The sequence below is a fragment of the Falco rusticolus genome, chromosome 9 (genome assembly GCF_015220075.1).
Source record: "Falco rusticolus isolate bFalRus1 chromosome 9, bFalRus1.pri, whole genome shotgun sequence".
NCBI classification, from domain to species: Eukaryota; Metazoa; Chordata; class Aves; order Falconiformes; family Falconidae; genus Falco; species Falco rusticolus.
The window spans coordinates 50,021,063-50,048,883 of NC_051195.1; the positions used below are offsets into that span (position 1 = coordinate 50,021,063).

The 27,821-nt window shown below is 47.3% G+C and overlaps 1 protein-coding gene across 5 annotated transcripts; it reads left to right on the top strand.

Annotated features, from left to right (window-relative positions):
- The first annotated feature begins 1,032 nt into the window (after positions 1–1,032).
- Positions 1,033–27,525, top strand: GSN (gelsolin). 5 transcript variants are annotated; one of them, XM_037399586.1, is made up of 17 exons: positions 1,033–1,151; positions 14,970–15,171; positions 16,155–16,309; positions 17,429–17,590; positions 17,803–17,952; positions 18,238–18,327; positions 19,236–19,368; positions 19,828–19,916; positions 21,036–21,251; positions 22,085–22,218; positions 22,999–23,089; positions 23,537–23,707; positions 24,631–24,805; positions 25,068–25,192; positions 25,712–25,789; positions 26,498–26,558; positions 27,036–27,525. In XM_037399586.1, the coding sequence occupies exons 2-17, from the start codon at positions 14,979–14,981 to the stop codon at positions 27,203–27,205; spliced, it is 2,193 nt and encodes a 730-aa protein (XP_037255483.1). In that variant the 5' UTR covers positions 1,033–1,151; positions 14,970–14,978; the 3' UTR covers positions 27,206–27,525. The 5 variants fall into 5 exon arrangements, with proteins under 5 accessions (XP_037255483.1, XP_037255484.1, XP_037255482.1 ...); XM_037399587.1 differs by lacking the exon at positions 1,033–1,151 and adding an exon at positions 1,217–1,236; XM_037399585.1 differs by lacking the exon at positions 1,033–1,151 and adding an exon at positions 1,630–1,685.
- The last annotated feature ends 296 nt before the right edge of the window (positions 27,526–27,821 follow it).

The following is a 27,821-nucleotide window of genomic DNA, read 5'->3' on the forward strand; positions in this document are numbered from 1 at the left end:
ATAAGGAGACTGTACTACAGGCTTCTTGGGCATATGCTTGTGTATGGACATACCAATACTTGCATGGAAGCGTATGAAATCAAACAAGAAAACTCACAGAAGAATTTAAATCCTTAATATCTGGGATTTTAGGAAGATGTGACAGAAGCAAATTTGTTCATAACAGCTGAGAGTTTGAGGGAAATATTTGCCAGTCAGTGCAAAGTTTTCCACACCACAAGGAAAACCCCAGCTAAACGGCAAAAGCAATCGATCCGAGCTGGGTGTCTTTCCCAAGAGAGGGATAAAGCCAGGAAAAAGCCCGTAACATCCAGAGCGGAGAGCAAACCCCTGCGTATCTTAACGTGCTGGAGTCACAGGTGTGCAGCAGCCGCGGCGCGGGATGAGGCGGGAGGTGCCGGCGGGAGCGAACCCGCGCTGAGCCCTGCCGCCCCCCGCCCGGGCACCGCAGCCAGGCTCGGGGTGGCCCCGCGGAGTCCCCCGCCTGCTATGCCTCGTCTCCTGCAGTGCCGCCCGGTTTCGCGACGCGAAGCCTTACGGCGCCGCTGGGGCGCCCGGGCCGCCCGCGTACAGCCACGGGGGGCGGCTGCCTTCGCTCGGGCGTTCCGTGGGGAGCGGAGGAAGCGCAGGGCGGCCGGCCGGCCCGCGGGGGGAGCAGGGGGCTCGGGGGCACCCAGCTCTGCCGGTGGGGTGCTGAGCCTTCCCCCAGCCGGGCCGGCCCGCCTTGGCGCCCAGCCTGCCCGCGCCGCGCCGCCGGGCTGCCCGCGGCCTGTGGGAAACGAAGGGCCGCTGCCCCGCGGGGGCTCCGCGGCGGCGGGGGAGGCCGGGCCGCGCGCGGGCTGAGGGAACACGCGCCACAAAATGGTGGCCGAGGGGCCCGGGCAGGCCGAGGCACGCACCGGCGCCGGGGAGGCCACCGGCGGCGCCCCCATCCTTTCGGGCTTCGCCGCTACGGGTGGCCCCGTGCCCAGGGGCGGGCCAGGCCGCCCCGCCGGCCGTTACCGGCCGCTACCGACCGCTACCGGCGGCCGCGCCCTGTGGTGGCGGGGCGGGGGCGCGGCGCGTCCCGCCCCCGGGGCTGCCCTGCCCCGCCCGGCCCGGCCCGGCCCCGCTCCCGGCAGCTGCTCCTGCCCCGCGAACACCGGCACCAGGTAGGGCCGGGCCGCGGCGCTGAGGGGGAGCCGCCGCCCCGGGACCCCCGGCAGCCGCCCGCCCGGGCCGAGGGAACGCCGCCAGGTGCCGGGCGAGGGGCGGGGGGCACGGCGGGGGCGGGGGGGTCGGCGGGGCGTTGGTGTGAGGGCGGCCGGGCTGCGGGGCCCGCGCCTGGCAGCAGCGCGGCGCCTCGGGCGGGGCCGCTGGTGTCCCCGGGCGGGCCGAGGGGCCGCGGAGCCGCCGGGCCGGGCCCCGGGAGCCCCAGGGGGACTGGCGGTCGGGGCCCCCCGCTCCCCCCGGCCCGGCAGCGTAAAACTGCTCCTGGCAAAACTCGTGCCAGCCCCGCCCGCGATGGGGACAGCGGGGGTTTTGTTGGCTTTGTTCTTTGCCTGGGGGAAGAATGTTTGCAAGCTCTGTTTGAAGAGAAATTCAAAAACTGTGGACACTTAAAACGTATTTAAAATGTTTCCTAGGAAGAGTGTTTTAAAAAAAAAAAAGTTATGGGGATGACTTGTTTCAAGGAGGCCTCATTAGTAAGTAGATCCTCTTTGAATAAAACTGCTTTGAATGTTATTTGCTTTTGGATGTAAAAAATCCGCCTTTGCTAACAAGGACGGTACTAGCATTGTTTCCCCTTAAGTCTCTTATTTTTCTTACTGATTGTTACAATTTCTGTTTTCCACTACCAACTTTCTGCATGATGCAAGTTTATCAGCAAAAAAATTTCCTCTGCTGGGGTATGGCATGGCTCAGCTCAGGGCACCCACTCGGCAGTCAGATGGGGAGGGCATTCCTTTAACATCTCTCGTCCTTTAGGTTTCTCAAACTGTTTTACAGAATACTGTCTAACATCCGTCTGGGCAAGCGAAGCGAAACCCAGGTACCAGGGAATAGGTCTGGTGCAGCCTTGGCTATTGCAACTGGTTTCTCTTATCTTGTCCGTGAGCCAGTTTATTCCGTAGTTGCTACTACAGAGGTGAGAGATGGAGGTTTAACCCACACCACTAGCAGAGCGCAGCAGGAGTTGGCCCTGTTTAACCTCTGCGCCATGGGATGGCTGCTGCCGCGTCTTAGCCCCCTGCCCACCCCACTGTGTGCCCGGTGTCTGGCTCTGGGTTGAACTTGGCTGCTCCCCTCCCAAGCGGGTAATGAGAACGCTGGCCTCTGTGCTTATGCACCAGCCCTGGGTGTCAGCATTATTTTATCTATATCATCGACGGGCCCCATCGCAGGACTGACTTGCTGGAGTGGTGAGAAGTCCAGTTCCATGGATTTCACCAGAATTCAGCCTGAAGACAGGGCAGGAATTGTAGTTACACCTCATCAGTGACATAGGTGGATGGTGAACTTGAATGTTAAGTGTTTAAATACAGGGAAGGATTTTCCAGAGGTTGCCTGAGTGTTTAGATAACTGTTTTAGTGAGAGCAGAGTACCAGCAGTATCCTCAGGAGAATGTCTCCTGCTCTCAGAAGAGCGGAGGCTTTCTCCATCTGGATGAAATTCCAGTGCTATAGGGAAAACACTGGGGAAATTGAACAGCGATCAGTCTTTGGCTGCTTCTGAATGTCTAAAGGGTGACAAGGCAAAAATGCTACTGCTAGTTTCAGCTTTGATTTTACAGGCACAAATCCAGCATGTTTGTGAATTTGTACCTTTCATCACCAAAGCAGGGATGTGAGATAGTGTTCCACAGTCAAGCTTCATGGTTCTGATAACGTTGCCAATTGCTGCCAGCTCTAGGAAGTCTGGCTGCCTGACATGTTCCGTTACAAGGCTGTTAGTGTACTTTTGTGAGTGCTTCAACCACTTATAGAATGCAGAGTGTGGTCAGCAGTGTCACTGAGTGCCTCTTCTGTGGAAGAGGTAAGACCCTTCCCACAGGACAAGAAGCAGCAGCTAGCAGTTTTTAAAGACCCATACTGAGCCAGCGCTTCTCCCCACCCCAAGTTTGGTTAAAATAACTTTTTGTTGTAGGCTGGGTGTTTTACTGAGTCCTGGTGGGAACTAAACCATTCTTAAAATAGCACGGTGGCGTATTTTATTACTCAGGATTTGTATCTGTTTTCAACTCACTTCGCAAATACAAGCTTTCCATTTTAATTCCAGCCTCCGACATCAGTGTTGCTACTGCCTAGCCTGTATGCTACAGAGGGTGTTGGACAGGAATAGGCAGCTTCACAAACAGTTTCCCCGTTTTGCTTTGGAATCCTGACATCAAAAGAAACAGGTTTTTTTCTTTTTTTTTTTTTTTTTTAAATGAGCTGAAGTGATCAAGTTGCAGATTGGTTGTTGTAAAGCGGAACGTGGTTAAAGACAGATATAAAGTCGCTTGAGTACAGTAACTACTCTCTGGGAAGAAGCAGTTGCTCTTGTTCTTTGTTCGCTTTCACAGCACTTAGGAATTGCCACGTGAATAAGTTGGTTCTGAATAAGTCTCTGCCTGATTGTTATCAAATGCTTTTCATGAGAACGCAGAAGATTCAGAAGATTCTGACACGGGCAATTTGTCGGTAACAAGTTGTGTATTGTTTCTGTTGATTAGTGGTTGTCTGATTCTCCAAACCAGGTATTTGATATCCCTTCTAAAAAATTAAACTGAAAAGAAAATTGTATATATGGTTATTTTATATGTCCACTTGTAATCTCTTTTGAATCCTTTTAAACTCAAGACTCAAAAAGCGTCTTGTGCAGTGGCTTTCACAGGTCACTGCAGTTTTATGTTAACAAGAAAACCTCAAGTTATCTTCTTTTTGTGCAGCTTATCTCTTTGTGTACCTCTGTCAAGTCATTTGTTCTGCTTCTCACAGCATTAGTTCGAGTCCTTGTCTTTTCAGTCTTTTAATCACTTCAGACACTAAGATGACTAAGGGAATTGGAAAGAAATGTTCTGGATGATTATTTCTTTTCCCATAAAGGTGATAAACTTGCTGGAGTTTGCAGCTACGAGCCACGATGGAACTATTTTTCCCGTATCAGGCACAAGCTCCCTAGGTGGAGATAGTGCACAGCTATTGAGCCTAAAACTGTGTTGTGTCAGTTTGTGAAGTATTTTTCTGTGGGAGGCTCCACAAAACAGTAGTAGTGTGCAAAGGCGATGCAGGCAGATACAGTCCACTGGGCACAAGAGCAGAGAAGCTGTCATGCTGGTTCATCAGTATCTTGTCTCTGACCGTAGCTCACAGCAGATGTTTAGACAGAGGAGGAGAATGGAAAAATACACGGTCAGTTTTCTCAGGTCTATCCTGGTGATTTCTGGCAGTCAAGAACTGTTGTGATTAGGGATTTCCTGAAGTGAAGGTTGCTTTCAGATGTTTTTAAAGGAAGGAGAATAAAAGTAAATTAACTGGTGATAAGGAGTGTCTGAACAGACTTTATATGCACCAGGCCTGGACTTTAGAGATACATTTATGCTTCTGCCTCATCTTGGCTTCCCAAGAAGTCACAGATGTTGGCAAATTTCCAATATTTACATTACGTCCTACAGTCTTCAGCTTCCTGATAGTAAAAGTACACTGATTGCCAGAGCAGATTCATCAGGCCTCTTATTAGCTGTTTGGCACGCTGCTAGGTGACTTTTTCTGTACACGTACCATTATGTTCATACCCTCCAGACACAGCCACGCTGCTGGTACGTGCTGCTGGTAACAGTGAACGCTGCTTTTGCTGTAGCACAAGTCCTGTGATGTCCATCACTGGACAGAGGTGCTCAGAGTATCGTCTGCTGATCCAGGTGTGTGTCCAGGGCACTGGAAGAGAGCTGCCTGATAATATGTCAGCATCAAATCCCACCATAGAGGAAATCAGATCAGACAGTGTTCATAAGATGTCAACTTCTAGTATTTCACGCTTGTTCGGTGAAGGAAAGCATGGTCAGAAAAGTTAGGAAAGGAGGCCTTTCACAGTAAGCCTCTGACTCTGCAGGATTGCCAGGTGTTTATCTCTGATTATCCACTGATGATGCATTGGCAAGGTTAAGGAGAGCTCTGACATTAATGGAGTTAAATAGAGCTGTAGCAGCTTTTTCCTGGGGTGCTTTGCCTGCTTGGCAAACTGAAAATGCCAGATCGCTGACAGCTGAGGGAGCGTGGTGGTGCCGCTGACGTTGGAGTGGTTGATTTGGTTGGTATTCTGGAGACTCCTGCCTGTTCACACTTCCCTCTGGAGAATGACCTGTATTTTAGTTTGTCTGCTTTTCCCCACTTTGGGATGGACTGGAACTTAGCGAGTAACTGCATCCTTAGTCAGGATATTCAAAGCAGGTTGTCCGTTTTTTTTTTAATCAAAATTTGGGATGTGATGATGACTGGGTGGAAGGGTTGGATGGTGTGGAAGGTTATGGTTTTTTACCCCTTTTACCTGTTTCACAGTGTTCTTTTCTGACTACAGGCTGTGTTTATGGTCTTTCCCTTCCTTTTCTCATCTTTTGTACCTCATTCACCTCCCACAGAGAACCTGAAGAGCTGGAACTGATCTCAGCTGATGTCCCGGTACAACTGGGAGAGGGAGAAACAACTGTCTGTATCAGGAGCTAGTCAGTCAGTGGGATGCCATCCAAAAACAAAGTTTAAACATATGTTATTTACTGAATGTTTCCACACACAGTAAAAATACAACTACAATTCAAAAAAGTGTCTTTAAGGAGGAGATGAATCATCCTGGGATCCTTTGGGGCAGAGAGAGGCTGCTTCGGTGAGAGGTAGCACCGTTAGGACTTCCCCTCCTTTCAGGCTGTCTTGCTTTGAGAATGCTTGGCGTTCCTCAACACTGAAGCCTGAATCCTACTAAAAAGAAAAGACCCCCCCTCTGTTAATGGCTTTGCTATGAGGAAGAAGGGTGTGAATTTGGCATGTGTTTATGGCATTGCCCTCGTGGCTGTGTGCCCTGTGGGTGCAAGCCGGGTGCTCCTGCCAGGGCTGTGGGGTTCTGGAGCTGAAAACAGCCTTCCTGCAAAGTTGTGTCCCTTCAAGCCAGAGCCGTTAACACGGTGGCCACCCCTGCGTATGTGAGGAGAACTGACAGCAAGGTGGGCAGGGGAGCTCTAGTAAGTCTGCATGTCTCCACATTGATGTGTTTGGAAGCAGGTGTTTGTGAAGAAAACCACTTCGTGTGAAATGGGGGAGTCCTGTCTCCTCCTAGTGCTGCTGAGGAGGAGGATGGTGGAGACGTGCAGAAGCTGCCCGCACTTGTGCGTGCCGGCTGCGCGGCTGGAGGGAGCTTTTGATCGTAGCAGCAGGTCTGTCTGTTTTGCTTGTCAGCAGGTAGGCGCAGGTACCGAAAACCTACAGCGGCTGTAACTCTCAGCCATGCCTCGTGTTCTGATCGTTGTCCCTGATCTGGAAGCAGCACTTTGCTTTTGAATGTGTATTAAGTGAACTAATTTCTGTTAATTCTGAGTTGTCCCATGTGGAGGTTTTTGAGACAGAAAGGTAACTTCTCTGTGGAATTGGTCTGGAGGGCAGGGGCTCCCTGGGGTGGTTTCGGTGCAGTGACCCTGGGCTCCTGCTGCCACAGCAGCGGAGCGAGCCCCGGGCGGCAGTGGGCTTGCTGGAGGACTTGACCATGCTGTGCTGCATCAGTGCGGTGTACCGCCACATTTCATCTACGTGCTTTCATATCTTTTATGCTCAACCCTAATATTTGCATGTACTTGCATCGGACATGTAGCAGTGGCTTATTGTAAGTCCTTTCACCCAGTCTCCCATGTCTGATGCTATGCTTACAGTGCAAGACCATGTTTCACGCTTCCCTTTTAGATTTGTTTTAGGCCATCTCTTCTGGTTTCCGCCTCTTCTCTGGTAATAGTGTATTACTCTGTTCTTCTTTGGGTTATGGATAAAGGATTGAACAGGCTTCTGTACTAGGGAGGGCTGTGTTGGCTAATTCTCAGAGGATTGCTCTGAGGGTTTGCATAAAGTTGCAGATGATTTCCCCTGCACACAGTCAGGACCTGGTGACTGGAGGAAGAACATCTGTGTCATTTCCCCGCAGCTGACCACAGGCATGTCTCCGCTGTGTCCATCAATGTGCTTTGGCTGTCACCACCAGATCTCTCTGTGGGACATAATGGGGGGTGGTAGTCCTATTTTAACGTACTGGATTATGTTTTATGGGTTATATAAGCACTCCCTTAAGATGTCTTTTCAGGACAGAACAATGATTTGCATTTGAGTATAATTCAGGATTCACTTTTGCTCACAACTGAATGTAAGTAGTCGCTGGTTTCCACTGATCCGTACTTATCTATGCTGTGTGTATTTAAGTGCATGATTCAGCTCTCATGTATGCTCTTAGGGTAGGGCTTTTAAACAGCTGATTGTATCAGCAGATTTTCTCTGGGTGTGTTTCAGATGGGAGACCTATGTAGTCTCCGAAAGTTTCTCCCATGTAAGTAATAATCTTCCTAATTTACATCATTGCAACTGAGAAGAAACTCAGGCTTTTGTGTTAAGTTTTCAGCCTCGGTGCATTGGGCTGAACCCTCTCTGTTTACCTCGTGGATCATATTCAAAAGATAGAGAGGCCAGAATAGAGCTGGCATGACTCATAGTGCAAATAAACAGCTGGAAAAAGTGAACAATACTCAAATCATCTGGGTGTTCTAATTTGCCAAAGTGGTTTAGTAGGAATTTTAACTTATGAATGCAAAAGCCTACTTGCCGGTTGTACAGATAATGCTGTACTTTGTGTCCACGGCTGTTGATCTGAGTTCTTTTTGGAATCAGATGCGTATTTAAATGAAGGGGGAAGCTGCTGGAGGGACAATGCCAGTCTGAGTTTTTCAGATTTGTGGCTGGCTGCATCTGTTAAGATGTAGCTGCTAGGAATACTATTAACTGTGCTGCTTCTCTTACAGAGAACTGAAATAGTTGATGGAGTCACCATGGCTAGGGTGGGAGGAGGCAGTTCTGTGCTAATTTTTTCTTGTCCCAAACAAGCTTTGTTTACTAGCTGCTTCCAAGGATGGAAGGAAAGGTGTTGTTTTTAGTTTTATGTGTATATGAATTTAGGGCTGTCTGGAGACTGGAAACAGATCTAATCTATCGTTCTAGGTATTTTTCAATGCATATCACCTTGGCAACAAAGCTGAAGTCCCACCAAATTTATTTTCAGTGGTTTACGGAAGAGTTAGTCATAATGTATACTGTTTTGGCAAGGACGGTATAAGGAAGAGACAAGTATTTCTGTTTTTGATATGCACTGTCATCCGCTGTTAATAGTGTGCTGAGCTGTCTTCCTTTCTCTGTGTTATCGTGTCTTGAGTTTTTTATTGTCAGTACTTGAATCATTCTGTGGCGTTCACTGTCGCAATCTTTGTAAATTCATCAGAGTTTTTATGAGTTGGCAAAGTATCAGAGAAAAGAGAAATGGCTACGTGGGCAGTCAGAAGGTATAGATTCTCTTCAAAGTGTAGAATCAGCTAAAACTGAAGCAAGCAACAACCTTTATTTGTGGTACATTTTATCTCTTCAGTGTCATTATTTCAGACAGTGATCTGGAGAATGCAGCTCTTACTCTGGGAATGTTACTCTCTCAAGTACAACCTGTTGATTTCGTTGGGATTGGTCACGCTGGTAGGACTGTACCATTTTGCCACCTGCAGAACACAGTGACTTACAGATTTCCCGTTGTTGCAGCAGAAGTACAGTGGTGATGTACATTTAATAGAGGTGGAGGCATGCTGTGAGACAAGGGAGTCTTTTCTTTTCCTGAGGAGATATTATTTCTTTGGAGCTGTCCATATTCTCCAGGCAATTTTTGGCAAATAAATAGAGGAAAGGAGAGAATTAGCTGGGTGGAAATGCAACTGTTTGCCCCCAAGGTACAATAAGGATTGGTGCACAAGAAGCATTTTTCTAGCATGAATCTTGTGTGGATACAGACTCTACTAAGATTTACTGTTCTCCCCATATTTTAAAAATGCAGTCTGTATTTGCAACTTATTTTGCTGCTCAGTATTATCCATTAAAATAATAAACACAGCCTTTGCCATCTAGAAATACAGAAACTGTTCCAGAAGTAAGCAGCAGGTGGTTTAGGTACTCCGTGGTGTAACATTATGTTGGCTGCAGACCTTCCTGCGTGGGTTTTGTTTATGCAGCAAGTTTAGACAAATTATCTGAGCCTACCACGAGCCAGACACTGGAGCTGCAAATGAGAACAACCACATGGCGGTCTGGCCGACCACCACTTATTTCACAGTCTCATTTCAGCCAAGGTTGCCTCAGCAGCCCTGTGTAGGTAAGTCCTTGCTGTATTTCTGGGTATATATGGGTGTGAACTGCCACAAATTAACTGTAGCTCTAAAAAAATATTATGCTCATTTTTCTCTTGTAAGTGCCCAGTTACTGAATAAAAGCTGCAAGGAGAGTAAAGTGTTGTACAGTGGCTTCTTGAATGTGAGGAGATAGAGTTAGCTCTCTGATGCATTGTGAGACAAAAGAAAATAAGGCCCCTCACCCCACAAGCACTGTTTCTTTTAAACCAGGGTTCTGTTAATGTAGTCATCAGAGCTCTGGGTTTCTCTGTTTCGTGTAAATACTCGTTTAAAATTGTTCTTTCCTTTGCAAGACATAGACCCCTTTACAGCAGAGTCTATTTAAATGAACCGCTGCACTTATTTTCTTTTTCACCCACTATTTCTACCAACAATTTTCCACCTCTTCTTTTCTGATTGCCCCTCTTCAGTAAGTATCTAGGAAAAAAAAACCCCACCCAGAAGCATCATTACTTCGCCTAAAATATATACGTGCTTTTCATGCTCTTAGAAGCATCGGCGTACAAAGTGTTGTGAGGAAAGCCCCGTAAGCTAATATTTGCTGTGTCATACAGAGGAACCTGCTACTAAATATTTACACCCATTCCATTGGGTTTAATCTTGCTTTACTAATTAATTAACTTACAACCGGTTAAAATATTACCATTACTGTCTTGTGTACTTTGTGTTGTGGAATACTCTGGCAATACCAGAAGTCGGAGGATGTTTTTGTTGAGCATGTGCATTCCTTCAGCTTTGGTAAAGCTGCTCTGAATGTTTGAGGTTGAGTCGGGATCAGACTGGAGCTTAACAGAGTAAAGATTTTTCTCTCTTTCCCCATTCCTCCCCCTCCCAGCACTGGATGATACTGTCTTGTAGAAAGATAACTTTGGATAGTATTACATGCTTTAGGTGGTGGTAGGTGTGAAGGTGGGATACTATATTTGATGTGGAGGAACTAGGTACTAATTATTCCCTTAATGGACTTTGCAGTGCGGTGAGGTTCGGTGAGAGTCTGGGCTCTGTGCATACTGGTTTTTCTTGAAGGGAACAGGACATTCCTTTCAGGATAGCTGTGCTGGGCCACATCCGAGCAGTGCAGAGCTGGGCACCTTCTTGTTAAAAAAATTTCAGAGTAAAGACAAGTGGTGGAAGTGCTGATGGCATTGGTTTGTGAGGGTGTAGAGTGAGTCCGTGACAGAGGAGTGGGAGGCACAGCCAGAGGGATGACTGTAAAGAGCATAAATGGGAGCACTTAGGGGAGGAGGCAAATAACTGTTTATTACAAATCACAGGGTGGAAATAGGAAAAGTGTTTTGGGTTGGATACCAGGAGAGAAAACTGCTGATCGGAGGTGGTGGAGGCATCAGCTGTCAGGGCTTCCAACAGCACCCTAGTGGAGAGGGTGCACAGCAGGGTGAGAACGTCGGGTTTGCAGAGCAGGGAGGCTGCGTGGTCTCTCTGACTTTTCTGGCCTTTCCTCTGAAAGAAGCACCTTCCAGCCTCAGGAAAATCATTCAACCCTTCCCTGAAGAAACAACCTCTAAATTTTGCCGTTGGCCTGTGAGCCAGCCGCAGACCCCTGCAGTGTCAGCATCCCTCATGTACCAAGTCTCACGTTTTGTGTTTGGTCGGTAGGGACTATATCCCTGGAATTATTCCTATAGGCGGCTCTCCATTCTGCAGTGTTCTCAGCTAGGCCTGTCGCAGTTGTGTTAACTGCACATCTGGATACCATAATAGTTGTTGTCTTCCACTGTTTGCTCAAGCCATTGGACTTCTTTTCTTAAGTTCTTGTTTTCATAATTATGCAACCAAGTGTTATTTAGATGATCCATCTGCACTGAAATCCTGTATTCCAAGCCTTTTCCTTGTTTTCCTTAAATAACTTCCCTTTGCATAAGATGTTGGCTCTCCATCACACCCTTTCTGTGGCTATGCTGGACAGTTTTTATTAACATCAGCTTGAAATATGCCTTTTCCCCATGTCTCCAATAGGACACCCTTTTGGATAGGGTCCTGGCAATCTCATCTGGCATACGCCCGCGATAAAACGGCCAGAGCACATCTTTCGGCGCCCTGATTTAACAACGCAACATTTGCTGACGGCAGTAATAAACCATACCAGCTGTTGGAGTACATCGCGCTTACTCCCTTCAGACACACTTCAGATTAGTTTTTACCAAGGAGGTCTATAACACACAATTTATTCATTGTAGCCCTCTTTCCCTCTTTTGCTTCTATTTACATTCTGCAGCTAGTTGGCAATGCGAGCTTGGACTGAGGGCAAAGTTTATAAAATGCCAAGTTAATTAGAAGATCCTATAAAGTGTTTTTCCACAGTATCGTGTGTGCTTGTGAGGATATATCTGCAGATTCCTGTATATCCTAAAATGGGATGCTGACAGAGAAGACTACCCTAGGTCTTTTCCCCGTCAGTCTGTGAAGTTTGCCCAAATGCGGCACTATGTGCGTATTTTTATTAGTAAAAAGTCCAAAGTATTTTTCCATTTGGAAGGGACCCATCTCTTTCTAATGTTATGCAATTTAGTCATCCTGATTTGGGTGTGCTGCAGCTGCAGAAGCCTTTCCCAGCTGGTTTCCTCAGAGTCAGAGTTCTAACAATCTTTTCACCGGGTCTTAGACCTCTGACACTCTGAACTTCCTTCACAGAGATCAGAAATACCATCAAGACTAAGACATCGTTTTTATTATCTATTTCAGTTTGAGAATTTTCAGTGACATTTTCAAAGGTACATTAACTATATCAGTTTGCCAGGGTGATATTTCAAAACAAAATGCATGTTTGGATGACAGAGAAGCAGTGTGTTGTAATGAGAGAGAGAGAGAACAAATGGTCTCGTGGAGAAAGCACAGACGAAGTGAGGTCTGCTAGATCCTTCATGGAAGTTTTGTGGTGGAATTCAGTGAGTGGAGGATCTGGCCCCTTAGTTAAGCGTCTTTTGAGAGATTCTGAAAGTGGGAACTTCAGAGTGTCAGTAATTTATCCCTGGGAGCATTAAGAGCAAAAGAGCAGCAGCACAACCCCATGTAGGCATTAGGTAGGTTCCTCCTAGCATTCTTGTTTGACCCTCCAGTACGACCGCGTACCAGGGAGCCTGACTGAGGCAGGTCTCCGCGCCTCCCTTGGGCAGTGTTTGGCAGATGCTATCTCACAGGCCCTGCTGGTTGTACCTGCAGGAGCCATTCCACCGCTGGTGGGGGCACAGGGCTGCTCTGTTCCTGGGGTGCCACAGTGGTAGGTTTACTGCTCAGTTTACTTACTGCAAACACGTGGAAGATGTGATAGGTTGGCTTGCTGAAGCGTGAGACGGTTGGAAGAATAAGCTCTTTACTGGTGGCAGATCATTGATACGCTACGATCAGCCACGCTGTGTTGTAATTCCATGGAGCAGAATAGGTTTGACGGCTGTTACATTCCTGTCACAGGGTCTTGCTACACCTTCGGAAATAGTTGGTTGTGAAATTATTGAATAAGTTCTTATTCTGTCACAGACTGCTAATGCCCTTTTGCTAATGTGCGCTGAAATACATTGGTCCATCTCAAACCCCTCCAGACTGTATTACTCTGGTAGTAGCCTGTGTGGAGGGTGCATTTGGGCGCAAGACACACAAAGCACGTGCTGAATTTTACATCTTGCTCGGACAAGTTCAGAGAGATGAGGCCGCATTCCCTCCATCCTCAGGTTACTCAGTTGTATCTCAGTGCTCCTCTGTTCTTCTCATGTCCAAAATCCCTTCCCTGCAGCCTGTGCCATCTGGAACAGCCTCCCTGTTCCTCTGTGTCTCATCAACTTTCCAGTTCTCAGCTGACAAAATATTGTCTCTGTTGCTGATGTCTCTTAATTTCTTCCTCTCTCGTTGGCCTTGTGACGAGCTGTTTGGCTCGTTGGAACATAATTGCGCTGTTGGCTGTAATGGATAGCATATTGTCTTGACTTACTGCCTGCTGGGATTAAGTGTCTGTAAATGGCTGAAGGAGTCTCTAGACTTCCAAGAGGACTGTTTGCACAAACACGTTACGCCCCTCTATTGCGGAGGGGGTGGATGTGTTTGTCCCTGATAAAAGATTGGCTTCTGTGGTTCATCTCCACTAGCCAGGAGGAGGAGGAGGGAGCTGGGACTCCCTGCAGCCGCTGCAGAAGGGAGAAGCCCAGTTGCTGTTAGAAATGGGCAAACGGGACTTGAGTTATATTTTTCTCACCATCTTTTGTGTGGTGGCTCTGAAGCTGAACTCTGTTAGCTCCATGTCTGTTGCAGGGCTCGGATATGTTGTTACAGCAGCTGTTGTGCTTTCAGCTGTGGTAAGTGATTAACATCACAATTAAAGATTGAAAAACTTCTGTTTTTCAATGACTTTTACAAGAGAGTTTGACTCTTCTCTTTGTAAAGGGTTTGTCCAATTTTATAGTGGGAATTTGGGAGAAACGAAGCCAGGCTGACTGGAATCATGACGATAAAGTTCTTTATTTTCCACCTTTGATACCTGATTTCAGCTTAGGAATCACTTTGGTAGCTAACTTGCTATTTTGCTTTCTAGTTTGTAACATTCTTTATTTCTGCCTTGAAAGCTGAGCATATTGTACTTTTGTCCATCAGCTACTGTGAACTACCTTCTTTGTCAAAATACTGGATGCTTCTAATATAACTTTTAATTTTTTCTTCCTTATTACCTGATACCACTCAAAGGCATGCTGTAATATACAGACAACCTTCCTTTCTCAATATGACAGAAACGTGTTTTTTTTCTTGCAGCATTACCAAAGTTAATTCTTTTATATTATAGCTATAGAAAAGTGTTCAATATGTTTGTTAGAAGAATGGATTGCCTATTGTTAATACATTCCACAAGTATGATAAAACACATATTAAACCAAAATGGCCATGTCCTTAGGACAGGGTGTTGTGTATATTGGTGTATTTCCTGTAAGGGGGCAGTTACACAGAAATACTGAAGTAACATGTCAGAACAGAAGAGATATAAGAAACCTGTTATTTTTTTTATCTAACTCTCTGTTGATATTCACAACATTTTCCAGAAAGAGCTGGCTAAGATCAGACAGGGTTTAGAAAAACTAAATAACGTTGGTGCAAGATGTGCAACGTGTATTGTTAAAAGGTTTATTTCCTACAGTCTTGAACATCATGCATCATTTATAGACAAGAACAGTCAGCAAGGGAATTAGTCTTTCACTTCTGTGTTGTGTTGAAAAGCTATGTTAGTAAAGAAAATACATAGAGTAAAATCCAGAGAGGCAGAAAAAAGAGAAATGTAGGAAAGAGTAAGTCAGGACTGAGCCAGGAAGAAGAGTTGATTGGAAGTAAAAATTAACAGTGATCAATTGAGAGGGATTTTGCACACACCCACACCCCCTACCCCCTTTTTTTTTTTTTTTTTCCTTCAAAATTCAGTGCAAGAGCAAAAAGGAAACTTGCCACTTGTTGCCTGGAACAGTAGTGAAGAGATCAGGAGCAGTGTAATGTAAACACGTGCTTCCCTGCTCGATGCACATTGAACAATGCTCTCTGTCTCGCCCCTAGCCTGTCAGCATGGTGGAACACGCTGAGTTTTCGAAGGCTGGGAAGGAACCTGGCCTTCAGATCTGGAGGATCGAGAAATTTGATTTGGTACCAGTGCCAAAAAATCTGTATGGAGACTTCTTCACAGGAGATTCCTATCTGGTGCTGAACACCATCAAACAGCGGAGTGGGAACCTCCAGTACGACCTGCATTTCTGGTTAGGTAAGCCTGCTGGGAGTGCCCCTGCTGAACTGGGAGCCCCGGGTGAACCCCGTTCCTTTCACTACACCAGCTGTTACCCAAGGAAATAAAACCCTTGGTGTTTATTGGAATGGGTGGTACAGTGAGAATGCAATTTTGGGTGCATATAGTGCTGCTCCCCTTAATTATTTGAAATGGTTTCTGCAATAGTGAGTACAGCCATCTCTGTACCTAGAAATAGCTTTTCCTGATCAAGATGACAGAATAAATCCCTGTTCTCCGGAGGCTCACAGGGAAGACAAGATCTCACATGAAAGGGGCGGCCAACATCTTTCTGTCTGAAAGGATAAAGGTTGGTTGTTGTCCTTCTGACTCTCTTGAGTGTGATTTCCACCCCCACGCCCCACCTCCCCTGAAGTTCAGACCTCCTAACTGGCCTTCTGCCGCAGATCTCGCCGGGTAACATGGCGAGGCTTTCTCCGCAGCCTGCAAAACTGAAACTCTGACAATATTGTAGTTTAAGCTGTGTGAGATACTTGCATGGTGGCTTGTCATCTCTGCCATCTGTCAATAGGTTTTCCACACCAAAGACCTCCAGAGAGCCTGGCAAACTGCTGTGGAACTGGTGCCCCACGAGTATCTACGCCCTTCATAAAGCCTGATAATGTCTTCCCACAGATTCATCTCTCCATTGTTTGCTCCACAGCAAGTTTCCTTCCAAGACAGGGTGAAAAGCAAAAGAAAAGTGAATGATAGGTATCAGAGATGGCTGTGAAGCAGTGGGGCTGCAGCAGTTGTGATGGTACTGTAAGCCTGCCAGAAACACAGAGTTTATGTTGCTGTTTGAGGTTGTTATTAGAAAAGTTTGGAAGTAGCAGTTCTTGCAGACCTTCCTGGAAACTAAACTTCCCAGGAATCTGCTTTCTCCCTGGTGTTTTCACACAGTTTAATGTAGGGGCAGGAACCCTGCATTCCCTCCAAGTTGTCACCTTTTAATTTCGTAGGAGATGAAAGCTCACAAGATGAGCGTGGGGCAGCTGCCATATTCACTGTCCAGATGGATGACTACCTTCAAGGGAAGGCTGTTCAGCACCGTGAAGTACAAGGACACGAGTCCTCAACTTTCCTGGGGTACTTCAAATCTGGCATCAAGTACAAGGTAGGTGATGACTGGGTCTTTATACTACTGGTTCTGAATCAAATTTGCAAGAAATGGCATCCTGCCCACTGCCCAGTTCTCAGAAGAATGGGGATTGCCCTTTTTCCAGTTGCTTAAAAACCATTCTCAGGCAGATGTTTTCAATGAGTTGGAACTGACAGGGTGGAGAACAGCAGATCCCAGTGGGAGAGCTTTGGCTGAATTAGTAATACACAAGCAAAGCCCTGGGAAATTTTAGGAATCGAGGCTTTGTTTTTTTTTCGAGAAGCAGAGGAAAGAACAGTCCCAAGACGTCTGGAATGAATTTAAGAAACAGTGATCTGAGTTAATGGGAAACGCCTACCTAGTAGATTTAATTTATCCCCGCTTTCATAACAGAGTTTGACCTTCCTACTCTCTTTTTCTGTGCTTAGCCCACCTCCTCAGCATGTGTAATGTTTTGGTAAAGAGGAATAATAGTAGTGGGAGTTACTCTTCCATGCCATTGCAGTAAAGTGGAATAGAAACATACAGTCAAGAACAGTTCTGTTTGTTAGAAATCCAGAAGCACAAGGAAAGTGATATCAGGTCAAATGCTTGCAAGGTGCTTACATTTCCTCATGTCTCAGACTTTCCTAGTCTTTCTGTTTTGCTTATTTCCCGCTTTGTTGTTATTTTCATACATTTGAATTTGGTTGCCTTTTTTTTGAGGGTAACGGACATGAGTCCTGTTGCCTACACTGGTAAGTAATTCCAAGTGTCTATCAGCAGAGAGGGTGAATCTTGAAGCTGGGATAATTTCTGGTAGGCAGGATGTATAATACACATGGAAATACACGCTGCACCCTACCAGTCCTATTAAATCCTATTAATAAGTCAGCTTATTGTGATCTTTCTCAAATGTTGAGAACTCCAGCTGTGTTGTACCAGTGTCCCCTAGGCACGATGGGAATGGGTAGCCAGGATGTATTGATATATGCTACAAAAGCCCAGCCTGGGCAAACTAGCCGTCTCTCAAAGCTGCTGCTGCCCCTCTTTCCTGTGAGAGGCAAAAACTGCTCACTGATAGCAAATCAATAGGATTTTAATTTTTTGTGAAGCAACAGCACAAGTGTGAATTGTTCCTTTGTTTTCCTGTAGGCTGGTGGTGTGGCTTCTGGCTTCAGACACGTGGTTCCCAATGAAGTGACTGTGCAGAGGCTTCTGCAGGTCAAAGGCAGGCGAACTGTCCGAGCGACGGAGGTCCCTGTGACCTGGGAGAGCTTTAACACAGGGGACTGCTTCATCCTTGATCTCGGCAGTGTAAGTACCATTGAAAGACAGGTTTAGCAGACTTTCAGGGGCAGGAGACAGCTGATTAGTTCACATAAGGATTTTTTCCCCCACTGTGTTGAGCATTCTGAAACCCTGTTTAGCCAGTCTGACATCTTTCAGTCCCAGCTGTGCTGCCATCGTGTCTGGAGAGCGGGTTGGTATGCTCTGACAGCTGCATGGTCTTTCTCTTTTCCCTCCAGAACATCTTCCAGTGGTGTGGCTCCAACAGCAACCGCCAGGAACGGCTGAAGGCCACTGTCCTGGCCAAGGGGATTCGGGACAATGAGCGGAATGGTCGTGCCAAGGTCTATGTTTCGGAGGAAGGATCAGAGCGGGAGGAAATGCTTCAGGTTATTTGCTTTGTCCCTTTGTCTGTGCTGGAGGGGGAAGGGCAGTGTGTGGAGGCGTGGGTGGGATGGGTAGATGGGCTCAGGAGTGTGTGTCTTTACATACCAAGTGTTAGCGGATAAACACTCAATTCAATGCAGACTTGGTCCTCTGCACCACTAGGACATCAGAGTGTATTTTCACTGTTGTTGATCTAGAAGTTTCTTCTAGTTGTTCTTGTGGCTGGAGGGTCTGGGGAACAGAGATCCTTTTGGACTGACTGGTAACGTTTTTTCGCTCTCTCCCAGGTCCTGGGACCAAAGCCTGCTTTGCCACCAGGAGTTTCTGATGAGACCAAAGTTGATACAGCCAACAGAAAGCTGGCTAAGCTCTACAAGGTAACAAGAAACCCTGACAAATAACCTCATGGAGAATGGAGTGATCTTTGCGCAATTGGATGCAGTTGTTTCTACCTCACTCTGCAGTTAGCTTTTTATGAAGTTTTATGTGTGAACCTTGGTTGCTTACCCTGCGTACCCATATGCTTTCTATTGTCTTTATCACCACTTCTGATTGTAGTGAGACAGCTGGGACTTCCCAGGAATTTTTGAGGGAAAGGTGGAGTGTGAAACAAATGGGGAAAAGGGGGAGTTCTTTGTGTTACCGGGCTCATGTTAGGAAGACGACAGGAAAGAACTAGAAATAGTGAGCCTGAGAACCAGGATCTACCCCTTTCTACATCCAGTGAGCATCACAAAGGATGATTTGAAGGTAACATTTGACATTAGCTAGTCTAAGTGTAGAAGAAATTCCTCCCAAAAAGTCTTGGACGCTTCTCTACAGCAGTCTCTGGTAACGATGTGGTGAGCATCTGCCCAGATGGTTTGTAGTGTCGGCCTTTACCCCTTAGTGAGTGCAGGAGCTCAGAGTATTAAACCCACGTGCTGCAGGGAGGCGTATTCAGTTACCAAGACTGTCCCCTCCAGTTCTTGAATGCAGTTGGTTTGCATTAGAAGATATTTCTTGGCTGCTTGTGCACCAAGGATATTTACCACTTTGGATCTATCTTTCTTTGGTCCCAGCAGAGTCTGCTTTGCTAAAAGTACTTGAAATCTTCAGAGTAAGTCTTACGTTTTTGTCACGCTGTTGCTGTGTCAAAGATATCCTGTTCGAAAAACAATAGTGCCTGAAGCAGCCAATGCATTCAAATTTATTTCCCTTCTACTCCCTGAGTTTTGGATTATGGCCCTGAAGCTGGAGTGGAACACAGGGTGCCGTATCTGATCTCCGTGCTGGGTTATTGCAGGTCTCCAATGGGGCTGGGAACATGGCAGTCTCCCTGGTGGCAGACGAGAACCCCTTCTCCCAGGCAGCCCTGGGTACAGATGACTGCTTCATTCTGGACCATGGCACAGATGGAAAGATCTTCGTTTGGAAAGGTACCGTAGGGATGCAGGTGAAGCTGCACATGTAGGAGCTTTATCCAGTTACCAGTCCCTGCTTCCTTTGAGGGGGGTTGGGAAGTGAACACGTGGTGGTGGTGGTGGTGGTGGTGGTGGTTGTCAGGGCAAGTGTGGGTAGCGCTAACAACCTCAGAGAAGCACTCTCATCTGAAATGTCAGGTGCTGAGGTACAGGGTCTGCAGGGTAGAGAATTAAAGGGAGGGTCCTGGGAACCAGGAAAAAAAATTAATACAAGTAGAAAGGCAATTGTGCTCTCCCAGCCGTCACAAAAGGCATAAAAGAGCTTGTACAATTGTCATTTGCGATTTGGCATCATGTAGCTGGAAGGCTGGGCCCTCCTACTGTGGCAAAAAGGAACTGCACCTGGGACTGTTTCTTCTCTGGGTATGCAGAACTTCTCAAAAGTTGATTTCTTTTCTCTCTTGATTTTTAAAGGCAAGAGTGCCAACTCTGAGGAGAAGAAGGCAGCACTGAAAACAGCTTCTGAGTTCATTGATAAGATGGGTTATCCAAAACATACCCAGGTAAGGGTGTGCGGCCCACCTTACAGCCACCCCCAGACACCGCTGGCGTTACTTCTCTGCCACGCAGGTCACTGACTCCAGAGCACGGCTCATGTGAGGTGGCACTAGTGCTCTTCCAAGCAGCTCCTGCTTTGGGTGACCTGCTCTTCTGCAGGGAGAGATCGCAGTTTGCTTCTGGGTTAACGCTGTCCTTATGATAGCATTTACCCCAGCACAACTAGTTTTTAACATGCCTTCCTCTTGGATACTGTGTTACCTGTTCCGTGACCTCTTTCCAGAGAGCGGAGGAGAGCAGGTGTAGATAAACCTGCCCTTCTTGTTCTTAGAGAGATGATTCTAAAGGCTTAACATCCCTTCAGCCTTCCTTAGAACTTGCCTGAGACAGACTCTGCATCCCTTGTCGTACTGAGACCCACGTTGTTGGTTGTGATATGTGGACCTTCCAGAGGCTTAAAGATAGCGTAACATTGGCTTGAAAGAAACAGCTGCCTTCAAACTAGTGGTCACAAGCAGTGAACAGATAGTTCAGGTGTCATTTCTCTCGGCAAAGCTCTGCCCAGTATGATAATAGCTGGAGGTACTATTGATTGTGGTGTCCGTGAGACCTGACGCTGCTCTTAATGCCCCGTCTTGGCAGCGAGCGTTTCACTGCTGGCATCTCCAAAGGGCTGTGTGGCGCGTGAAGGTACAGACTCAGGTTGTGGTGCAACCAGAGACACTTTATTGTACAGAGAAGCTCATATTTGTATCTCTGAGCCCGGTTACAAATCCCGGCTGTGTGTGCCACCAGGCTCGGGGCAGAAACCATTCATGCAGTTACATAGCTATGTATCACTACCAGCAGGCAGACACCTATTTGCTACTAGATAACCATGTTTATCTTTCTTACTTTCCTTCACAATATCCAGCTGTGCTCTCACCTGTGCCAGGTCAGACATTCTCCAGTCTCCTCTCATACATCTCTCTTCAGACCTTCCCTGTCCTCCTCTCCCGGGGCTGTGCCAGGCGATTCTCTGGCAGCCTGAAACCGCCGCTCACACGAAGCAAGGAGTAGCCAGAGCTGGGGCTGTGTGGGGTGGGGGCAGGGCTGCTCCTGATGGGCTGGCTCATTTGTTTCAGGTCCAAGTCCTCCCTGAGAGTGGTGAGACCCCGTTGTTTAAGCAATTCTTCAAGAACTGGCGGGACAAAGACCAGACAGAAGGACTGGGGCAGGCTTATGTTTCTGGTCACGTTGCCAAGATCGAGAAAGTACCTTTTGATGCTGCCACCCTGCACACCTCCAAGGCCATGGCTGCCCAGCACGGAATGGAGGATGACGGCTCTGGCAGGAAACAGGTGAGCAGTGTCAGAATCCCTTTGGGAAGGTTTCCAGAATTGTCTTTGCTACTTGATGGCATCCCTGCAAGAGCAGCGAGACAAGTGGAGCCCTGAGACCCATCAACACAGCAGTTTCCTAAGTGCTGGGGGAATTTTTAACATCAGAAATACCAGCAGGGTCTTGAGAGTCCTGCAGCTCAGTGGCGTAGGTGAGCTGTTAATTTTGATGCCAGAATTTCCCTGGGGGCAATGCTTCACCCAGCAGTGTGGACCCAGATGTCTTCCTCATTCCTCCTCCTCCTCCTTGTTATTTTGGCTATTGCCATCACACGTGTGATGGGCGATAGTCTCAGCACCTGCCTCACGAGCCGGGATGCATGCATTCGCACACAGAAGCAGCGGTGGAGGTGGGCTTGGAAGGGCCGAGTGCTGTCCTGTTGGAGGACCCACGGAGGTCCTAGCCAACCGTATGCTTGGGAAAAGTCCCAGGTGAAGCCTAAAAGCTCTATTCCCGACTGTCTGACTGAGAGAAATAGTACCTGACCGTGTCAGGGGGCATCGGTGCTGGCAGCGCCGGTCTGCCTCGATCTTCCGCCGCGGTTCTGGTTAAATCCGCCCGCGGGCTGGGAGCTCGCAGCAGGATGAGCTGAGCCACCCGTGCCCTCCGCCAGGCCTGGCACAGGATGGGGAATGCCGGGCGCTGGGCAGCGGGTCCCCGGCAGGTGGGGCCACACGACTGCGAGTTCTGGGAGCTGAATTTGGGAAGAAAAGGGAACAGCAGCTCTGTCAGGGAAGTGCTTATTCTGCTGTCACGCTGCACTCAGAATATTTCTGCTTCTCTCCTTTTCTAGATTTGGAGAATAGAAGGCTCAGAGAAAGTGCCGGTGAATCCTGCGACGTACGGGCAGTTCTACGGAGGGGACAGCTACATTATCTTGTACAATTACCAGCACGCTGGGAAACAGGGACAGATCATTTACACTTGGTAAGAAAGATTTCCTGACGCAAGTCAGGAAACACCGGGGCTATGTGGGGCTGAGAGTCACTTCTTTGAAAACAGATCCCTGCTGGTTCCCACTTACAGGGGATCCTTGGGGGACAGAATTTCACCCTGGATAATATTCCTTTGCAAAGAAAACACTGCTAGGGTCAGGAATGTTTTGTTTGAAGTGGGCCAAGATGGGGTATTACTGTGCTAGCATTGTTTTCTCTCCTCCTCGCCTTCCCCTCCCCCAGTAGTAGTTACTCCCTTCTTTGGCTCAAGCTCTGTTTCTTCTTGCAGAGTTCCTACACCTTTTGAGACCATTGTAATGAAGTTTTGACACTGCCACCTCGGCTGGTGGATTGTGACTGTTACATTCCCCCGACTGTGCCCTGAAAGAGGAGTTTCCCGGCAGGCAGCCTCACGGTGGTCAGCAAGTGGAGAGGGCATGGGCAAGCTGAGACCAGAAGGGATGCAGTCTCTAGAGGGGCTGCCCGTGTAGTTCCTGATAACGTGCCACTGGGCACGGTTTTAACTAGCTGCTAGAAAGATAAAGGGAGATAAGCACAGATTCTTCGTGCCTATTATCTAGAAAACATTCTTATCTTCCTCTGTAATCACTGTGTTACAATATAGGATAATGAATTTCTCCTTCATGTTGAATTAAGTGCTGCTGAGGTTTGGTAGCAAGGGTTTTCCTTACCTCCTCTTGATCTCTGTAAGGGGTGCGCATGTTGGGGGGAAGGGCTGAAAATAAAACGCAATTTTTGCCATGTCTTTCAGGCAGGGCGCCGATTCCACTCAAGATGAAATTGCAACCTCTGCATTCCTCACAGTACAGCTGGATGAGGAGCTGGGAGGCAGCCCAGTGCAGGTAAAAAACCCAAACCCCCAAGTCCCTGCGGGAATAGATAAGGTTACGTGTACCGTTACAGGACACCAGTCTGCAGTGGAGGGGTGCAGGCAGGCAGGGGGACCCTCCAGCAGTGGTGTGGGTGGTATGAAGAGGCTGTGTCCCTAACCTAACCAGCTATTACACGAGAAAGTTTTACAAGTAGCCTGTATGAAACAGGAGGGTTTTTACATGTTTTTTCTTACCTCTGTGCCAGTGGATCACCCACCAATTCAAACGAAATGGTGATTGTGAGAGCTGGGTTTAAACGCTGCTGGTTTCGGGGGGGGGTGTTAGTACCAAGCGCCTGTGACAGCGAGGTGCTACATGGATGTTCCAGCTGGAGAGACGGTTGTAAAGGCCATTTCTAGTATATCTTTCGCTGCTCTTCAACAGCAGCTTAAAGCTGACAGCAAGTTTTTTCTCTAGAAACGAGTGGTGCAAGGAAAAGAGCCTCCTCATCTGATGAGCATGTTTGGTGGAAAGCCCTTGATTGTTTACAAGGGTGGAACCTCGAGGGAAGGAGGTCAGACAGCACCTGCAGAGACGCGGCTGTTCCAGGTCCGATCCAGCACCTCGGGAGCTACCAGAGCCGTAGAGGTATGTGGAAAACCAGCCGGCTTGCATGGTGTGTGCGCACGTAGGCTGTGGTGGGATTGTGATCCCTTGGGACAGAACAAGGGCCAAATTGTTTGGGTTTCCATCAGAAAGCTCACACTTTGAAAACTTTACAAACTATTAAAAGACTCCTCTTTTCCCATGGATAAGTGGTGATAACAATTATTTTCCAATTCGTTTATAAATGTCCCCTTGAATACATTTAAGCCATTTTCTCTTAAGACCCCCCAAGATGCTGCAGCCTGCACCCTTTGACACTTTTCAAACACTGTTGAAAACCATGAGGACATGGCTATCGGACTTGTTCCCAGCCTGAGTGACAACGGTGCTGAAGGCAGAAAGTGCTCAGTGTCCTGTACGCAAATAGAACCTGTGCCAGGACATCTGTTTGGAAGAAAATGCACACAAATTTTGAAAGAAAACCCCCGCCCCGTGCAGCAGCAGAAGGGAGACAATCCTAGTAGACAGCTGCAGGTGAGGCAAGAGCTGGTTTACATCTGCAGCAACTTACTCAGTTGCTAGCTTCAAGGTGGCGAATCCTTGTTGACAAAGAGGAAACACATTAACGAGCAGCCTCAGCAGTGGGGATACTGCTCTGCAACGATCTCCCCAGCAAGTTCTTGAATCTCCTGTCATAACCATAGACTGGCAAAATGACACATCCAAGCATTCTTACCATAGGTAGTTGTAGATTACACACATACATTTATTCTTCTCACGTGATTAAGTCTAACTCATCACTCGGATACAGGCGAATGTACAGCACATCTTACAGCCTCCCGTGCCTGTATGGAGTCTCTTGCCTGCAGTTTATTCAACAATTGGTACCGATTTTTTATTTTGAAATAATGGGCTCTGTGTAGAGGACAATTACATCTGACACACGCAACGTTCTTTCTTTTCAGCTGGATCCTGCTGCCAGTCAGCTGAACTCCAATGATGCCTTTGTCCTGAAAACTCCCTCTGCTGCTTACCTTTGGGTTGGCCAAGGAGCCAGCGACACTGAGAAATCAGGAGCCCAAGAGCTGCTGAAGATACTGGGAGCTCGCCCAGTACAGGTTTCTGAGGGCAGAGAGCCAGGTGAGGGAGGCACAGTGGAGTCTGAGATCATTTCTGTGTAGCTGCGTGTTCTCAGTAATTATTTCGTGGATATTTTTGTCTCCCAGAACAAGGAAATGTGGACATAGGCACAGAGGGGCGTCTCCTAAGTATCTTTAACGGCACGCTCATGTTTGTAGGCCTTTGGGACTTTCTGACACAGAAAAGTGCCTCAAGTCCTACCCAAACCGTACTGCTACTGTGGCTTCCATGAACAGTTGAAGCATCGGTCTCTCTTTTTCAGATAATTTCTGGGCAGCTTTGGGTGGAAAAGCTCCTTACCGTACCTCTCCCCGGCTGAAGGACAAGAAGATGGATGCTCACCCCCCTCGTCTTTTTGCATGCTCCAACAAGAGTGGGCGCTTCACCGTGAGTATCTAGAAAGACCGTCAATTAATTCAACGTCTACCTGACAAAGCTGGGAGAAGCTCAGCCCCCGCCTGCCCCGAGCCAGCTAGCAGGCTGCTGTCAGTGGTCCGCCTTTGCAGCGCTGCCTGCAGAAGGAAAGCAGCAGCACTGGTTTTCTGCAGAGACACCAGTGAGTCCTACTCTGCCGTTGTATCAGTGCAGCGACTTTCTGAAGCATCAAACTGGCCCTCCCCTGTTTGACAACCAGCAGTCAGGCTCCTCGAATTTTAACTCGTGAATCTTTCAAGTATAAAGAGGCACGAGTGCAAGCCAGTTTCTCTGTGTAGACAGACTGGTTTTGTGTTCTGTGGTCCAAGGGTGCTTCTGTAACACGGCCCGAGTTGCATGGTCAGACACCCCCCACGGCTAGCTTGGTGCAGCTCACCAACAGTGAAACTAGAGCCTCTGTGAACTGGCTTTCTTCTCTAAAGGTAAAATGGTGCCTGAAGCGTGTACTCATCTCAACCCGGTGTTTTCCAGATTGAAGAAGTTCCTGGAGATCTGACTCAGGACGACCTTGCCACAGACGACGTTATGCTCCTTGACACGTGGGATCAGGTATGTCGCATTTATTACCTAGTGAAGAGAGGAGCAAGGAATATGCTCAAATTGGCTCTAGACTGAGACCCAAATTACAGGAGCTGGGAGAGTTGTATTACTGAGCCCTTTCATCTTCAGAACCCAGAACAGATCACCTCACTAGTGACACTGAAGAAAACTTACACCTGGAACTTGAGAAAAGTTGGTGTCCTGCTGCTGCTTGGGCGGGCTGAAGGAACAGGCTGTTGGGTATCGCGTGTACTCGCCCGGCCTGTACACTTCTCAAGGGCTGTATCCTCGTCGCAGCTGGAAGGGACTGGGAACCATCGTTAAAATTCAGCAGTTTAAGATACCGACGCGTTTTTTGTTATTTTTCAGTAACAGACTGCATAAATTGGCCACAAGGCAACCTAAGAGATGAACTTCGTATGTTTTATGTAAGAACTTTCAAACATCCGCTACTTTCTCCTGATGTTAAGCTAGTGTGTAATTTGTTCATCTATCTACAATTTATGTAGATAAAATGCAGTCACAAAACTTGTTATCTATGCTTGAGTCACACAGGTCAACAGTCCAGCCACACCAGCACGAGGATGTTCTTATTCTGTGCCGTGCTCTGTTCACTGAAGCTTTATCTAAATTACTCTTTCTTTCATAAAGAGATCGACTGTTGCTGAAATAAGCTGTTGGTTTTTTGGTTTTTGTTGGTTTTTTTTAAATATTTAGGTCTTTGTATGGATCGGGAAAGATGCCCACGAAGAAGAAAAGACTGAGGCACTGAAATCTGGTAATGTCACATTTTCCCTAACTGTTTCTTATTTCCCCACTATCTGATCAAAGGGAAGGCAATTTAATGTACTGAGAAACATACCTTAATCACAACATAAAAGTCAGTGTTGTGATCAAACAGATCCCATCTCTCCAGAAAGGAGGATCCCAAGGGTCAGAGTAGAGGTGCAGTACTCAGACACACTGTGCTCAACCCCCAGCTCTGAACACCTGTCCTCCTTGTGGGGGTAGGCGGGTGCAGGCTGCCACGGTATTACAGCATTTTATAATCCTGATGTCAGTTTTCTACAGACAAGTGCCAGTCTTCTACAGTTTATCAACACCTGTTAGAGTGAAAACTGTGCGTTTTCTTTTGTTTAAATAAACAATCTAAAATTGTAGCTCTAGCAGCCGCGTAGCCCCCAGTAAGCTGTTTCAGCTGCTGCTCCGTAAGCCTTGTACTCTAAGAGATTTCCTTCCCCTTGTGTGTTTTCAGCTAAAAGGTACATTGAAACCGACCCTGCCAGCCGCGACAAGAGAACGCCGGTGACCGTGGTGAAGCAAGGCTTCGAGCCACCGACCTTTTCCGGCTGGTTCCTGGGCTGGGACGACGACTACTGGGCTGTTGATCCTCTAGAGAGAGCAATGGCAGATGTGGACGTCTAAGGAACAAGTTTTTTCTTTTTTTTTTAATGGAGCAAGTTTAGTGCCTTCAGTGCCTTCAAGAGCTACTTCCTCCTGCAGGATGCATGTTAACGAGGCAATGATGTTAATAGCCAATTAGCTGTGCAATAATTACCGAAAACCAATCATGACCAGTCATTGACCCACCTCCTTGCTTTGGTTATATTTAATACAATAAAGCGCCTATGAAGTATGTGAAGAGTAGAAATGGTGGGGTTTGTTACAAAGGAGAAAACATTAAACAGAACCTGTAGATCTCACATCTGAACTTGCTTGAAACAATTGCACCTGAGGAAACGAAACCTCCTTTGTGCCATCTTTTGCACATGTGCTTTTTACTAAATGGTTACAGGAATTATTTTGGGGGTTTGGGGATTGTTTTGCTCTTCACTTACAAGAGTTATTAGCATTTAAGACCCTGATAAATTAACAGTATTTACTTTTTCAGAAAGTCACTCAGTCAGCAGCGTGGGGTTTTTTTATTCAGGATGAGAGCAAAAAGCCTGCTCCTGGTGTCAACAAGAATTCACAGGGGTGACCACCTACAGCAGCACCAGTGGGAGTTACAGATTCACTGGTCTTCCCCAGGGATTAACCT

Excerpts from the sequence above, each read along its gene's own strand:
- GSN (XM_037399584.1), top strand. The coding sequence starts at position 13,598 with ATGGGCAAACGGGACTTGAGTTATATTTTTCTCACCATCTTTTGTGTG. Across the intron at positions 17,591-17,802 it reads TCATCCTTGATCTCGGCAGT|AACATCTTCCAGTGGTGTGG; the intron begins GTAAGTACCATT and ends TTTTCCCTCCAG. Across the intron at positions 23,708-24,630 it reads GAGCTACCAGAGCCGTAGAG|CTGGATCCTGCTGCCAGTCA; the intron begins GTATGTGGAAAA and ends CTTTCTTTTCAG.